General features: G+C 49.2%; 3 protein-coding genes across 3 annotated transcripts; 2 read left to right on the top strand and 1 right to left on the bottom strand.

The window, feature by feature from the left end:
* Nucleotides 1–2,994: 2,994 nt before the first annotated feature.
* On the top strand, nt 2,995–4,266 carry EsH8_VII_001069 (sugar phosphate isomerase/epimerase family protein; the record flags this gene model as incomplete). The annotated part of the gene is made up of 7 exons (XM_083271202.1): nt 2,995–3,097; nt 3,158–3,251; nt 3,358–3,459; nt 3,530–3,688; nt 3,752–3,854; nt 3,907–4,079; nt 4,167–4,266. 7 exons carry the CDS (start codon nt 2,995–2,997, stop codon nt 4,264–4,266), a joined length of 834 nt encoding a protein of 277 aa, XP_083128759.1.
* A 1,593-nt stretch (nt 4,267–5,859) lies between these two features.
* Nucleotides 5,860–6,120, top strand: EsH8_VII_001070 (uncharacterized protein; the record flags this gene model as incomplete). The annotated part of the gene is made up of 1 exon (XM_083271203.1): nt 5,860–6,120. The coding sequence occupies one exon, from the start codon at nt 5,860–5,862 to the stop codon at nt 6,118–6,120; it is 261 nt and encodes an 86-aa protein (XP_083128760.1).
* A 4,181-nt stretch (nt 6,121–10,301) lies between these two features.
* Nucleotides 10,302–11,564, bottom strand: EsH8_VII_001071 (globin-like protein; the record flags this gene model as incomplete). Its single annotated transcript, XM_083271204.1, has 1 exon — nt 10,302–11,564. The coding sequence occupies one exon, from the start codon at nt 11,562–11,564 to the stop codon at nt 10,302–10,304; it is 1,263 nt and encodes a 420-aa protein (XP_083128761.1).
* Between the last annotated feature and the right edge of the window lie 2,578 nt (nt 11,565–14,142).

Genomic DNA, 14,142 nt, shown 5'->3' on the forward strand with positions numbered 1-14,142 from the left:
AGAGCCGCTCCTCAGTGCTTGAATGCTTGCCTGCATATTAGCCCGACTAACGCGGTCCTGATCTTCCGGGGGGCATCACGGCCAACCGGTCCGAAATCAAATGTACTAGGCAGGGTCTTCCCTCAATCGAACCATTGGCCTCACTAAAGGGTGTAAGTTTCGAGAAGGATAGGTCCCGGTCCAGGCTTTATTAACATCGTTTCCACTGTGGCCCTGGCAGAGACTAATAGTGCAGTTTTCCCAGTGAGTAAATCCGAGTGCTTTCCTTCATCATTGTTCGTTCCTGCCGTACCGACCTTTCCACATGAATGTTGCCACGTACAGTCATCCTGGTCATACCAAACCAGCTCATGGATATACGCTTTTCACATTCTGGCGGGACTGATTTTGCCACACTTTGGCCGACTGTATCTGCCTCGTTGCACATTCCCCTGACCGGCGCCCGCCAACAGTATACTGTGTTTGTAAAAAAAAATTTATATTAAAAAAAAAAGGAAGAAAAAGGTCACACGGCGACTTTGACCGGCACTGTTGTCCCGCATTGCTTTTATTGCCAGTCGGAAATTTGGGGAATTAACACTTGGTCTGTCGATACCGAGCGAAAGCTTCGGTTCTCATCACAGATCTCTGCGGGAAATTCCATCAGAGGTTCGTGGCGTGACTGCAGACATGGCCTGACAGAATCAGCCCATGAATGGCTGCACCTGTATTTGGCAAACATAAAGCCGGCAGTCACTCGGCATTACGAACCATTGAACACTATCCATTGATTTGCAGAATACGATTTATTCTCCTGTCACATTAACGAGGACCGTGACAAACTGTCGTCGCCCAATCTTTGTATGAGGATATATAACGGGTACTGCCGTGCCAATTATGACAACACCTTCTGCAGTGCAGTATATGTGATGGTATCAATTAGCCCGGTACTCACATCATCATCAGCCCCTTTACCGACCTTAATAAACACATTGCCTTGCTGAGGCAGCGACGTTGAGGAGTTATTTGAGGGAGTCGTCTGGATTTGTAACATAGCCCCTGATGAAGAGGCAATTATCAATGTCACTATAGCTTTTGCATCCTGAGGCTGTGGTTTCTTCTCAAACGGCGGAAAGGTTGAACTGTGCAAAACAAGTTGGAGGGAGGACTCGGTGACGGAATTTGAACCGAGCAGGGGGCTACGACTCGGAATCAGCTTCAGGGCTTCTCCACACAAAACCGAGATGGGACAAAGCAATACGGCATACAACTCTAGAGCCCTTTGTGCTGACCTTGTCGGCAAATGTTCAAGATCTTGACGTCCTTCTTTCCGTCCTTTCCGCACCCGCTTTCGTTTCACTTTTAGTTCTGGGCTTGTCGTTTTTGCGTTGCAGACAGAAACGCAATCGACGAGACTAGACTGAGTTTGGCCTTGATGACAGACTGCAGGTGGCCGAAACCGCAATGTGGGTGCCGATGTAGGGACTGGGAGCAGTTGTGAACAAGTCGGATGTGTGCATTCCAGCATGAGCAAGCAATTACGACCATGTCGGCAGCTGACACCTGATCAATAACAACTACAGACGGCTTTCCTCGTCATCCTTATGATTCAGATGCTCTCAAAAGTAGAGCAACAAGTGTATACAACAGCAATGGCCAAGAGAGAAATCAGTGTGTTCCTCCTTATACCGGACGAAAGATCATGGGTGGGTGGAACTCTTTATAATCCAATCTAAATAGGGCTGAACCCACGTGTTTGCGGCGTCACTCGGCAGTGAGTATGCAAGTGTATAGCGTAGAACACCAAAATCAGGTGGAGAATGACGGTGTACCTCATGGGTCATTGTCTTCATTTCAAGGATGCATGCCCCAAGCCTTCTCGTCACATTGGCGAATAAAGTTGGGGGGATTGCTTGCTTACCGGTACACTATGACATTCCAGGATGTCATTCCCGGGAACATAGCGTGGTATCAACCGATCCTGACAGGGCTGCATATATTGACGAGCAGTAAGCAAACCACTGTTTTGACTCACGGAAAGACTGCCGGAATGAGGGTCAAGGTTAGATCTGGTTGAATTAAAAGGGGCCTTCGGCTACGAAGACAACTATTTAAATAACGAGAAGATAAATGTAAGAGGTATTTCAAGCCAGCGTCATTTAGAAAATCAAAAAAGTGTACAATGGTTTCATCACTTCTACTCGGAGATCACAAGTCACTCATTGTTACTGCTTGAGTTGGTATATCAGAACCTCAGCTGCTATGAGCTGAACTTCATTTGGAATGGGAAAGACAACCACAAACATGAATTGCGTGTATAAAGTCAGGCTTATGCCCGGCTTTTTAAACTGTTTTTCCAAATGCTGCAGTCTATTTCCCAAAATGCCGACTTTTGGCAACTGGAGTTGGGGAAAGCAGTGAACGTGTATGTCGGGTCCCACTTTTCCCCTTGTTCCCCGGTTTCCGAGGGGAAAATTACCACTTGCGGCAAGGGACAGGGAACGTGCATCTCAGAACCCGCGGATTAACGGTTGGGCGTGATGATGCCATTGGGCCGTTCTGACGTCCCATACTGCGTTTCTAGTCATCATATGGCCAAGTGCTTCAGCCCTTGACCCGTACTAGGGAAGAACTCGCCGGGCGTATCCATTTTGGACGGAAATCGATCAACTTTTCGGGGCTTGTATGAATCAGAGACAAGCTCGGTCCATTTTCGGGGTCCACCGTTGTATGCCATTGTGTCTAATTGAAGCGACCTGATCAGGCTGATTGGTCGGCTGCAGATCGGCTGTAGACGGAGGAAAGCTTTGGCTTCCATCACGTCTTATGCGGGGGATGAATCGTGGGGGAGCTATGAACATGGAGAGGTTCCCCAGAATCGCAAGCTTGACGGGAGCTTTAAAAGCACACGCCTTGCCCTTCGATAACTTGCCGACTGGTCTTTCTCACTTGCCCGCTTGACCTTCAACTGGAAACCCTTCTCAAAGTTACCGATACCTCTCTACCGCCGCCATCATGCCGAGTATTGCTCGTTTCCGCACGCTGTGGGGTATTCCCGCCGGCGACAAATTCGCCAACTGGATCGCTTTGTTCCCTGATTTGAAGGCAAAGGGTTACAGTAGGTGACACTGCAACTGCTCTGGACAGGAAACAGCAGCTGACGAGCTGCGCCCAATAGCCGGAGTCGAGATAGACTACAGACCGATCGCAACCGAAGACTTGCCCGAGCTAAGACGCATTCTCGACCAGTTCGGCTTCCAACTTATTGCGCAGTATGTTTCTTGCACAATCCCGCAACCAATTCCGTCCCCGGTTGGCAGGTTGCTGACACCTATCTGCTAGAATTATGTCGTCATGGCCCGGATATGTAGGACCTAGACCGCCCGGATTGACTCCCAACGACCACCTTGACTTTTACCGCAAGCAACTCGAGCGCGCCAAGATTCTAAAGCCCGTAAAGGTCAATGCTCAGTCAGGAAGGTGCGTTTACAGAGAGGAATTTTTTTGAGCAGTAAATCATGCGGCTCGTTTGCTGAATCCCTGGACACAGTGACATTTGGACCCTTGACCAGTCTGTCGAGTTCTACCAGGGTACCTTCAAGATCGACGAGGAGCTGGGCTTTACTGGTAGAGTGACACACGAGACGCACCGAAACCGCTCATTGTTCACACCATTCGCGGCGAAGTACATCCTGGAGAAAGTGCCAAAGTTAGTGACCTCATCGTTCCCAGCACATGTATCGCATTCGTTTTCTCTAACAATCCACTCTAGCCTTCGCATTACTGCCGATATTTCCCACTGGGTTGTTGTTTCTGAACGACTACTGGACGAGTCCCAGGAAGACAAAGAGGTGCTGGAGAAGATCATTCCACATGTATGTCGATGCATTTCCCCTGATTGATGATGTGCTCATGTCCGTGACTTAGGTTTACCACGTTCATGCCCGAATTGGCACAACCCAATCATCACAATGCCCTGACCCGTCGAACTCCATCTACACCCCCGAGAGGGAATTCTTCGAAAGATTCTGGACAAAGGTTATCCAGCACAGTGCTACTCGTGGCCCCGACTACCAAGTCACATTCACTCCTGAGTATGGGTGAGTAAATAACCTTTTCCCGAGTACCACCAATATGTAGATCTCAACTTCGGGCATCGAAAATACTAACTTCTTAATCCAACCAAGACCATACCCATACCACCCTCACTTTGGCCCTAGAGTCTACACCGAAGTAGCCGATACAGAGGGTGCCCGCCTCGAGGGACTGTTCTTGGCGGCCTTATAAAGAGTTTACAAGACTTATTGGTTGCTGGCAGAATTAGATTGGGTTGACATACAAGTGTAACACGTGTTCAAGGAATTGGATATGTTCAATGGTGACCCGAACTGCACGGTGGCTTGGGACCGGCATATAGCATGTTTCCCCGAGAATAGACCAAGAAAAGAAATTAAATGATTCACGTATACAATCTAGTATTGCGAGACATTGAAAGACAGAAAGTGAGGCTTTTATCTTAACTTGTCACTTAACGATCACTTGACCAGAGTAATCTAAATACTGTTCGAAATAATATCTTGAATTGCTGATGATAATCAACTCTTTGCGGGTAAGGTGGCTTTATTAATTAGTTGGTTTTGTTGGTTCCTAACAAGGCTCAATCGTAAAAGCTCCTGTATATCGCTGTTAGATGTTAAACTATTAATTTGAAGCCATTTCAGAAGACTCAATAGCTCGTGAGCTCTTTGAACTTTGTGGTTTCGTATATACTCCAAGTTAGCTGAAATTGCTCATCTGCCTAACTAAACATCGTTGTTTACAGTCAATCCTTTATCGGGGTGGAGTGTTGGCTTGGACCACTGGAGAACAAGGATCAACCTTGGTACCCAGCAGTTCTCAATTAGCTCCCACATCCGCGTTTTCATCCCTAGGAGATTCAACCTACCCAAAAGACCACAAAGCTATCCTGAACTCAGACAGCTCTTTAATTTATAAGGTTGTTAAGTTTCCGCTAAGTACGGATGGCCGGTGATCAGTCAAACTTACGTGGCATGACACAGTCATGTGAGAGAACTTGCACGTCAACTACATACGCTCAATCAATGACCGCGTTAATGATTCAAGCGTCCCCGCCCTTCTTGAACAAAAACAAAAGATCCGAATCTTCCGGTATGCCGAGCACGCTTATTCGGAGCCTCGAAGCTGTACTCGAGTCAGATGTCTTCAACAAGTCAAAGCTGGCTCGCAACTCAATTTAAGTTTACAAGGGTGTTCTAGCTTCTTTGCCGGAGCGCTCCGAACCTCACTTCGCAGCGATTCGTTCACAGAATACTTCAAATGCTCGAGCTGAGAAAATGATAAAATCTATAGCCAAAGATTGCCGTTGGTGCCACATGGGGATTAACAAGCCTCACAGACATCCTCTGGATGCAAGTGCCTTTACATACGTGCGGTCAGTTGAACAGGGAACAGACAAGGGCGAGAACAAGGGAGTTCTCCATAGTCCCACTCTAGCTATCCACCAGCTTCTAGAACTAATGCCTGATTTGGGCCCCTGAGTACGTTTGGTGTGAGCTGTAATCTCTTCACCGTAGTTGCCAAGATGAAATACGCTGTGGGGACACGAGTTGTCTTGACTATGGCCTGTACGGGCAAGTCCGTCTACTTCTCATCGTGGAAATGACTGGGGCGATCATGATCTTGCTATAAAGAGCATCCAGAGTCCACCAAGCGATTACTTGTTTCTGGTCTTTGCTCATCCGACTCTCGCCTCCTGGAACACTTTCTACGTTGATACTCCCAAAATCACAACATTGAGCCCCGCAAGTAAGACACTCAAAACTCAAACAAACTGAACACTCTTTTTAATGCCCCACAGTCATGAAGTTCACTACTGCCATTTGTGCCTTGGCCGCCTACGCCGGTGCCGTTGCCGCTGCCGGATGCAACGTTCAGTTGTTGAACATCAACCAGGCCGCCGTCGGAAGTGCTTGCATTCCTTTCAACTACTACGCCTCCATCTACGACCCGAACACCCGGGCGGGGTACACGGTCAACGCCAACAGCAACTGTGGCGTCAGTGTCGCCAGTGGCCAGCGTCTCCCTGATGGATACTCCCTGCGCGCCGTCGGCTACTGCTAAACGCTGACATGATTTCGGTTGAAACCGCCATGGATGCCGAGTCAAGTGGGTTTACTGTGTGCACGGGGTGTAAGCTCTATCGAGAAAAGACGAAGAGTCACATTGGTTAGAGCAGTATTTTAATATCTTATGAAAAAATATATTTCAAAACACAGCAGATGAATTGATTGCAACACGAGACTATTTCTTGCAACGAGCAAAGTTGAAGAAGAGTCGCAGACGTGATTGACTGTTCGCATCTCAACGACACTTTCTGTTGATTGGAGACATGAATTCTTAAGAAATAGCAGCTGTACAGACATTTCCCAATCAAGGAGCAAGCTCATTCGTCGATGGGTTTGAATATGGTTAGCTTGGACCGAATTAAAAGCCTCGAAGACATCGTAATCATTGACCCCTATTCCTGCTTCCTAATTCAGGATCAGCCTGGCAATTTTATAGCACCAGCAATAAATTCAAGTTTGAGTGGTAAGTTTTAGCTGCTGCTACATTCGACTCAGGTTCCTTTCCTTGGAAAATTCCTGCCAACTGGTGGGGTTCTCTTACACAGGCTGCCTGCAGCAAATTCCCAAAATGACGTTCGGAATCCTCCATATTGTCAAGTATCACCAGTAGCGACGCATGGCTTCTCCAATACCACCGGGTGGAAAGGTGTTCATTCCACTATGTCCCGTATTGTTTTATCCATCGCTTTGGCTTCGCTACCTGAAGCTTCCGCTGGTGTTGGTGGCATTTTTGGACCTCTTAGGCCACGAAAACGTCTAGGACCATTCGAGCCTCCTGGACTATCTGGACCTCTCGGATCATGTGACTTTGGGTCTTTGACAAGATATGGATGTGATGCCGTATATCAGGAATTACCGGTCTACTTCAGGTAGCGGCGAAATTCATCTCTAGTCTCATTAGGTAGACATGTACCTGTCCTCAGGCAGCAAGGCGGATGGTTAGGCTTACTCCCACCCCGTGCTGAGCCTGTCATAAACAATATATAATTGCTAATTTGACGAATCATATTAAGTTTTGTGTGCGCAAGCTAGTCAGTGCCGGATTACAGCTACTAAACCTGGATGCCGCTGCAGTAACTCTGCAGACACATTTAAGTCGACGATGGGCATGGTAAAGGTATTCTACGTTCTAAGCTGTAGTATATACTTTCCCTTTCAGCATGATCAAGCTTAAGGCTCTAACGAAAGTAGGTTTTTTTGTATTGCATCGAGTGCCAAATGGAAACAGTACATTTCTCCTTTTCACCTACTTTTCTCTAAATATATCCAACAAAAATGACCTGGTTGTCCATTAAAGACACCGTCTATACATGATTGGTTAGTTCCCCGCACGGAACGTATTGCTTCCAGTTGGCACTCTACGAGATACATTGATTGTGATGAGCAGCATCGAGCCAATACGGTTGTGTGTGTGCGCGTGTGTGAAGCTAGCTAAGTTGGTGCAGGAAGCCTAGAGCTTTAAATGACCTGTAAGATTACGCATTAGGCGTAGTGATATCAGTGTGCATATTTTTCCTTACCACCTTCGTGACTATAAATATATTCGTCAGATTATATAGTGAATAACCCCACATCCAGCTGGTTTCTGTTAGTTAATAATCTATCTATCTTCGGCAAACACTGGCCTCTGTTCTCATTCTCGGGATGAAGTGCAGGTAACAGCATGGCGAAGCATTACCAGACGACCAGTTCCAAACCCCAGCTTTCTGCATATATGCCTGGCTCGCCCTTCTGAGCCTATATTGGTGACGCCCTCAACCCCTTATCCTCTAGTCTGCGTCCTTGCGTATACGCTGTTATGCAGCTGATCTTGGTGTCGTAGTATTAAGTCCATGAAAACTAGATAGAGCTCAAGCAATGCACGTAAAACAGCCATTAATGCAATGTCGCATTATGTGAAGAAAACTATCACTTGGTACGCTTACCATCAAAATCGCCAGTAGAAAGGTGTGGAGTGTAAGAAGCAATGCAGCCCTAAATGAAGAAAATGAAATAAACACAGAAGAAAATTATGATACAATTCAGCCAGTCAATATTGTGTTACATGCTTAAGGTAAATGAGCCTCATGTGATTACGGTGATTGCCGCACCAAACTAGTAGCACATCAAACACTCACGAATGCACGCCGAAGATTGCACTCTAAAGGGAACTGGCACTTGACTAAGCCTATATGCGGAACCCTTCACTGAGCAATCAAAAACCATAGCACAGTTTCAGACTTCAGACTTCAATAAAGTTTGACTGACGTAATCCTCTAACTTGGCTCTGATTAACGGCATTGTATGGAACCATGCTTGTAGAGGGTTCTTTTATCTAAGCACATCGATCTTCTGTATGCCGCATGATGCCTGAAGCCAACAGCGAATCAGCCATCCTCGCAAAGTTTCGGTACATAGTCCCTTGCAGTATGGCTGCACCTATTGCTAATCACATAATGCAGTCAGGGGTAGCCAAGTAAATGCCGGGCTCTGGTACCGGTGAACCAGCATGTCATAGCCGCGATGCTACCGGATACTGCACCCTGTACACGAGAATAGCCCGCATCTTCCGCGGCGAGACTTTCCGTATTGAAAGCTCAAATATACACATGGAGCGAAGTGGGCGTTTCCGGAGCGAAGATCTGGGCTAGCTTCCAATCTTCTGCCACAGTCTCTCCGCGACGGTTACTCGGTTGACCAAGGGGCTCCGGTCTGCATATCACCAACTTCTGAAAATACTGCTAACAAGCCGCAATTATTGAAAGGGAAGGGGGGTGGTTACCCTGGAACAAACTTTGAGGCAAAACGAAAAAAGAAACAAAGGACAAAAATCACACCCTGCAATATTCTGATGTGTGCAGAGGAGACTTTGCTTGAAACTTCTCACCTGGAAAAGATACCATGAACGAATGTTCTAGTCATAGGACAGGCGAGCGGGATCTTCTATGGTTGGCACAGACGCCGTTGGGAGACCTGCCCGAGAGCCGTTCTCTTTGCCGGCGCGTACCGTGGTAAGGGGAGTGGGGAAGTCTTCGAAGATGGACTTACCACTTACACTAGACATGCAGGCCAGGTCTCGCTGCAGGTTAATAATAATAAACCCCCGTTGAACTGACCCGGGAATTTCACGTCATCGCCAGTAGACGGGGATGCGGGAAGAGCCTCGAGTCAAGGCTTGAACATTCCATTGATTCCTCACCCAAGCCTCAACCATGGTTCTGGCCCACGATACCTGTTCGCATGCGCAGATGAACCGAGATAAGTGGACTTCAGGTGTGGCTATTCTTGGCGCATATCGCGTTTTTCGTCGTCGTCATTGGTTGGAGGAGGTAACGAATGGTGGGCTCCTTTGTTTTCGGGGGAGTTTCCCCCGTTGTGATCTCTCCTAAAGGAAATACAAATGACCAATAGAAGAGAGGATTAATATGCCTAAAACTTTTTACCGGTTCCTCTGCACCGACTCGTTCGCGTGCGAGGGCCGACATGCTATTGCATGATGGTGGCTGTTTGTTTCCTGAGTCACCGAACCGCAAGTGCCACATGGATATATACATCCATGCGTGTAAGAGCCGGGTTGCACTGAACCCAAGTCCATTGAAGAACCCCAGGCTCTTTCTCCAGGCCCCCAGCTTAGGGGCCCCGTAGCGATTGTTGGGGGGCTGGGGCTCTGAAAGGAGCCTGGAAGTTCGAAATGAATACTGGCGAGTCAGGCGGTTGCATCTTGCAGCAACCAGCCCAGTTTTCTCGTATGATGTAGGGCATCAGTAAGTAATAGACGCCAGTATCAATCAAGGGCGGCCGATGGCGGGTATTTGGCATCGAGATCAGAACGGCACTGCGTTTTGTTCGTGGGCCGGCGTTTTGCACATGAAGGCGATTTGCAGAAGTTCAAGATAAGGCTTTGGGTTTAGGCAGTGAAGGGTGAGGTTGGATTTTGGATTGGGCGTAGAGCACACGCACACTTAGTCCTTCGAACCACGAAACAAAAAGACACCATCCAGTACCGTTCATCCTTCTTCCCATGAAAAAAACATTGACATGGCCGTTTGAATACCTGCTGAGACCGTTTCCCCCCTAGATAGCCGATTCACTCATGAAACTCCGTCATGCTCTTTCTATCAAAACCTCCCAAGTCCCGTTTCCTCCTTCTTAAAGCCAAAAACAAAAAGACATCGTAAATTATATGGAGAAATGTTCTCAGTGCTTAAACTCCAGATCCCCAGTCGTGAACCGCTCAAACTTGACTCTCACAGGGTCAACGCCCTGATGAATAAGGAAATCTGACATCTCGACCATGAAGATCTCGGGGCCGCAGATGTAATACTCGGCTCCGCCATGGCCGAGGTACAGCTCTTCGGGATCTATCCGGGCAAGATCCATACGGAGGCCAAAATCGTTAGAAGAGGAGAGCGAGTCATCATCTTCGACGTCGGCAATCTGGGAGCGGAAGAATTTGGTGGTGAAGTTTGCGCGGCTATAGGCGATCTTACGGACGTGCTCCTCGAAGGGAGCGGTGCGAGCTGAGCAGTGGATCCAGGAGATAGGACGAACAGCCTGGCGTTCGATGATGGTGTTGCAGATGGACATGAGAGGGGTGGCGCCAACGCCAGCGGAGATGAGAACGACGGGGAGAGTACCGGCGGCGTGGGTGTCAAAGAAAAAATCGCCGGTAGGATGGGTCAGCTCGACGACGTCGCCGGGCTTCTTGTCATCGATCAGATGGTTGGAGAAGACACCTGGGTTGAGGTTGAAAACGGCACTGCCCTTGCCCACCTTGACTCCTTGGTCGCGCTTGACAGTGATGCGGTAGTAGTCGGGCCGCGGGGAGTCACTGAGTGAGTATTGCCTTGATTGCAGGTGTCCCAAGTTGGGAAGGGTTGTGCGGATCGATGTGTACTGGCCCGGGTAGAACTCGGGGAGCCGTTTGCCATCAACGGGAACGAGATAGAAGGAGAAAATGTCGTCCGTCTCGGCAACCTTGCGCTCGATGCGGAACTTGCGCCATCCCTTCCACTTGTCGTCGTCGAATTCGCGGTACATCTGAGCCTCGCGGCCGATGAGCATCTTGGCGAGGATCCAATAGGCCTTCGTCCAGGCCTCGCGAATCTCTGGGGTCATGGCGGGACCAAGGACCTGGCCAAAGGCCTGGATAAGGTACTTGCCGACGATATCATAATGTTCGGGTTGGATGCCAAGCGAGCAGTGCTTGTTGCACATGCGCTCGAGCTTGGGAATGAGCTCGCTGATGTGGTTGAGGTTGGCGGCGAAGGCGAGGATGACACCCGTAAGGGCACGAGGTTGGCGGCCGTTGGCCTGGTTGACCTTGTTGAAGTGGTCATGAAGCTCCGGGTGAGCCCGGAGCATGTTGGCATAAAAAATGGAGGTGATGGTCTCTCCATGCTCACGGAGAGCAGGGATGGTGCCCCTAACGAGTTGTGATTGCTTGTATGTCAACGCCATGGCTATGACGATAGTGTGAAATATGTTTTGCTTTCGGGTTTGTCTGCCCAGGTTCGAATCCTCAGCTGATGGTGGATGGTCTTTAAGCCAAAAAAGGGAAGCCTTGCGACTTGTACGTCTAAAAGTATAGGATGGAGTATGGATCTCTGGGGCTGGCCTGAACAAGGGTATGTATGTATGGTAAGGGGGTATCAAAAAAAATGCACAGACATTGGCAGACGTCTTTGGAAGAGAATAAGAGCCAAATCCAAGGTTGGGGAATACATGTACAAACGTCCTCGTCGATACTGGTTTGGGACTCGAAGGAAAGATATATAACCTCTGTCAAGTGCGGTGCAACTTGGCTTCCTGTAGAACCACTCCGATGGATAGACTGCAGCCCGGCTTCACCCCTCCCCCTCGTCGTGCGACATTGCCGCGTGCGTTCGAGTCCTCTGGTCCGCATGCTTCGAATCAGGCACCGCCCGTCTCAACGGGATTGACATCGTATGATTTGTATGCCGTAGTGTAAAAAGAAAGCTGGTTCCTCATTTGAACACGGCTCGTGAACCACCCATGCATGGATCCAAGGGTGAGGCCCATGGAGAACGAAGCTGGACGCCATTGACGGTTTGGCCAGGAACAGCACCAATGGCAGCTGGGGCTCGCGATGAACCGAGCAGTAGTCCAGAGTCAGCCCTGTCCGCGCCGGTTGTACGAGCAAGGGTAGCAGGGATACTAGGGTCTCGGTGGTACCAAGGGAACACCAGCAGGGATGCCGCCGACTGGACCCTGAGGGTGACCCCGAACCCTCTCAAGTGGGACACCGCTCGTGAGCTGCCGAGCAAACCGAAGCAAAGAAGAGGCTCGGGGGGCCCTCTTCTAGAAGTGCGCTAAGAGGCGGGTGGGTGGTGGATATTTCGCACAACTTGCAACGGTTTTGGCCTGCTAACTGCGGTTGTGACTGGAGTTGTTAGCTTGCAGCATAGCCAAGGGCTCCGTGAGAGAATTCCGGCAATATTGCCCAGTCTGTCAAATCTGGCTGGCCGCCGTATCAACCCTACTGCCCAGATATTGGGTTAGGAAAAAAATCTGATCTTTCGGAGACGAACCCCCGGGCGGTGATGGAGGCGGTTCGGGTTGGAGTTGTGTGGTCCCCTGGCTAGTCCCTTGTTCCTAACAGACGTCAGTGACACGCGATGTCGAGTGGAGTAGACAACACGCCACAATAGGGAATTGCCGAGTTACAATTGCAAACTCGTATGATGAGATTTGCGGTTTCCTAATTGCCCAATAGAGGGTCCACGGGGCGTCCCAGTCATCTCAACATCACCCATAATACGCCATGCAAGCTGATGCAAGCATCGGAGTGAGAGTGAGAGAAAACGGAGGGGGGCGACAAGGGTTCGACGGCACAGAACCACAGACACTGCAACGCTTCTCCGGCTAACCCAAGCGCGGGTTTTCAATCCCCGATTCCGATGAGGGGGGAAACGTCCGTGTGTCCGAATTTTTTTTTACCAATTATTTTCTGCCCACTCAGCCGGGGAAATTGGTATCGGATCTTGGAGTCATGAATGTGCTGTACTTAATTCTCATTACCGCCCTGGTCGTAACCTTGGAAAATAAATTGAGTCTCAGCAAGTCACCAACTGTCGAAATATGTATTAACTAGTGGAGCTGTCATCCTAGTGTACACTCTTTCGTCAGGTTTCAACTTCCGCCAAAGGATTGGGTGGAGTCGTTTTCGTACTGGCTGACCAGTTCGGACAGAGAGCACATGGACGGGTTGGTCCAGTTCGCTTGTGAATTGCAGCCAGCGCAGGTCAAAAATTTTTTGAAGTCCGTTTGGCTCAAAATCTGCCAAGGCTTCGTCGGCGCCTGGGGGTCGCAGGCACCAATAGACTTCCTCATGGTTCACCGTCACGCCACGATCTTCCAGCCTCATCTCGTTCATCTTCGCTTTTTGAGCACATGGCGTCGAGACAGGCGCTATCACCTGTCAATGGCGTCCATAGTCGGGATTCCCCGGGCTTTCTATTATGACGCTCATCAACAACCCCGAGCCACCCCGCATACCACCCTTGACTGTGGCCTGGTCTTCTGGACTCGAGGTGGCCGCCGTTAGCGGATCAGTTTCCCTCACACGCGACTTCCATGTTGCCATATTGTCAGTGTAAACCCCACTCACCAGAGTCCACTCTCCGGTCTCAAATGATGGAGATCTGTAAAGATCTCGATGGACCAACGCAATATTGGGGAGGGGCCTCGCAATTTTCCAAGGTTCCATCTTTCGTTATTTATGACAGGTGTTAAATGACAATACGCAGGTTTGCAATGTGATGCTCTCCGTGCGGCCGCCGCAAACATGCTGTTTCATCCGGGAAGCCGAGGGAGACGATCGGTGGTCGGCGGATGACGGCGTAGTAGCGCAACTGTAACTACAGGCGAGAGTTCTTAGTCCAGCCTAGCGAGCGGGCTGTTAGCCCCAGCTTCAGTTTTCATCCTCAATCAACCGAGGTGCGCTAACATATGCAAAGTGATAGGTCATTTTCAAGCTGTTCCTCCTCATTGTAACCCAAAGAAGAAAAATGTTTGC

This window comes from Colletotrichum jinshuiense, chromosome 7 (assembly GCF_051148585.1).
Source record: "Colletotrichum jinshuiense chromosome 7, complete sequence".
Lineage (NCBI taxonomy): Eukaryota > Fungi > Ascomycota > Sordariomycetes > Glomerellales > Glomerellaceae > Colletotrichum > Colletotrichum jinshuiense.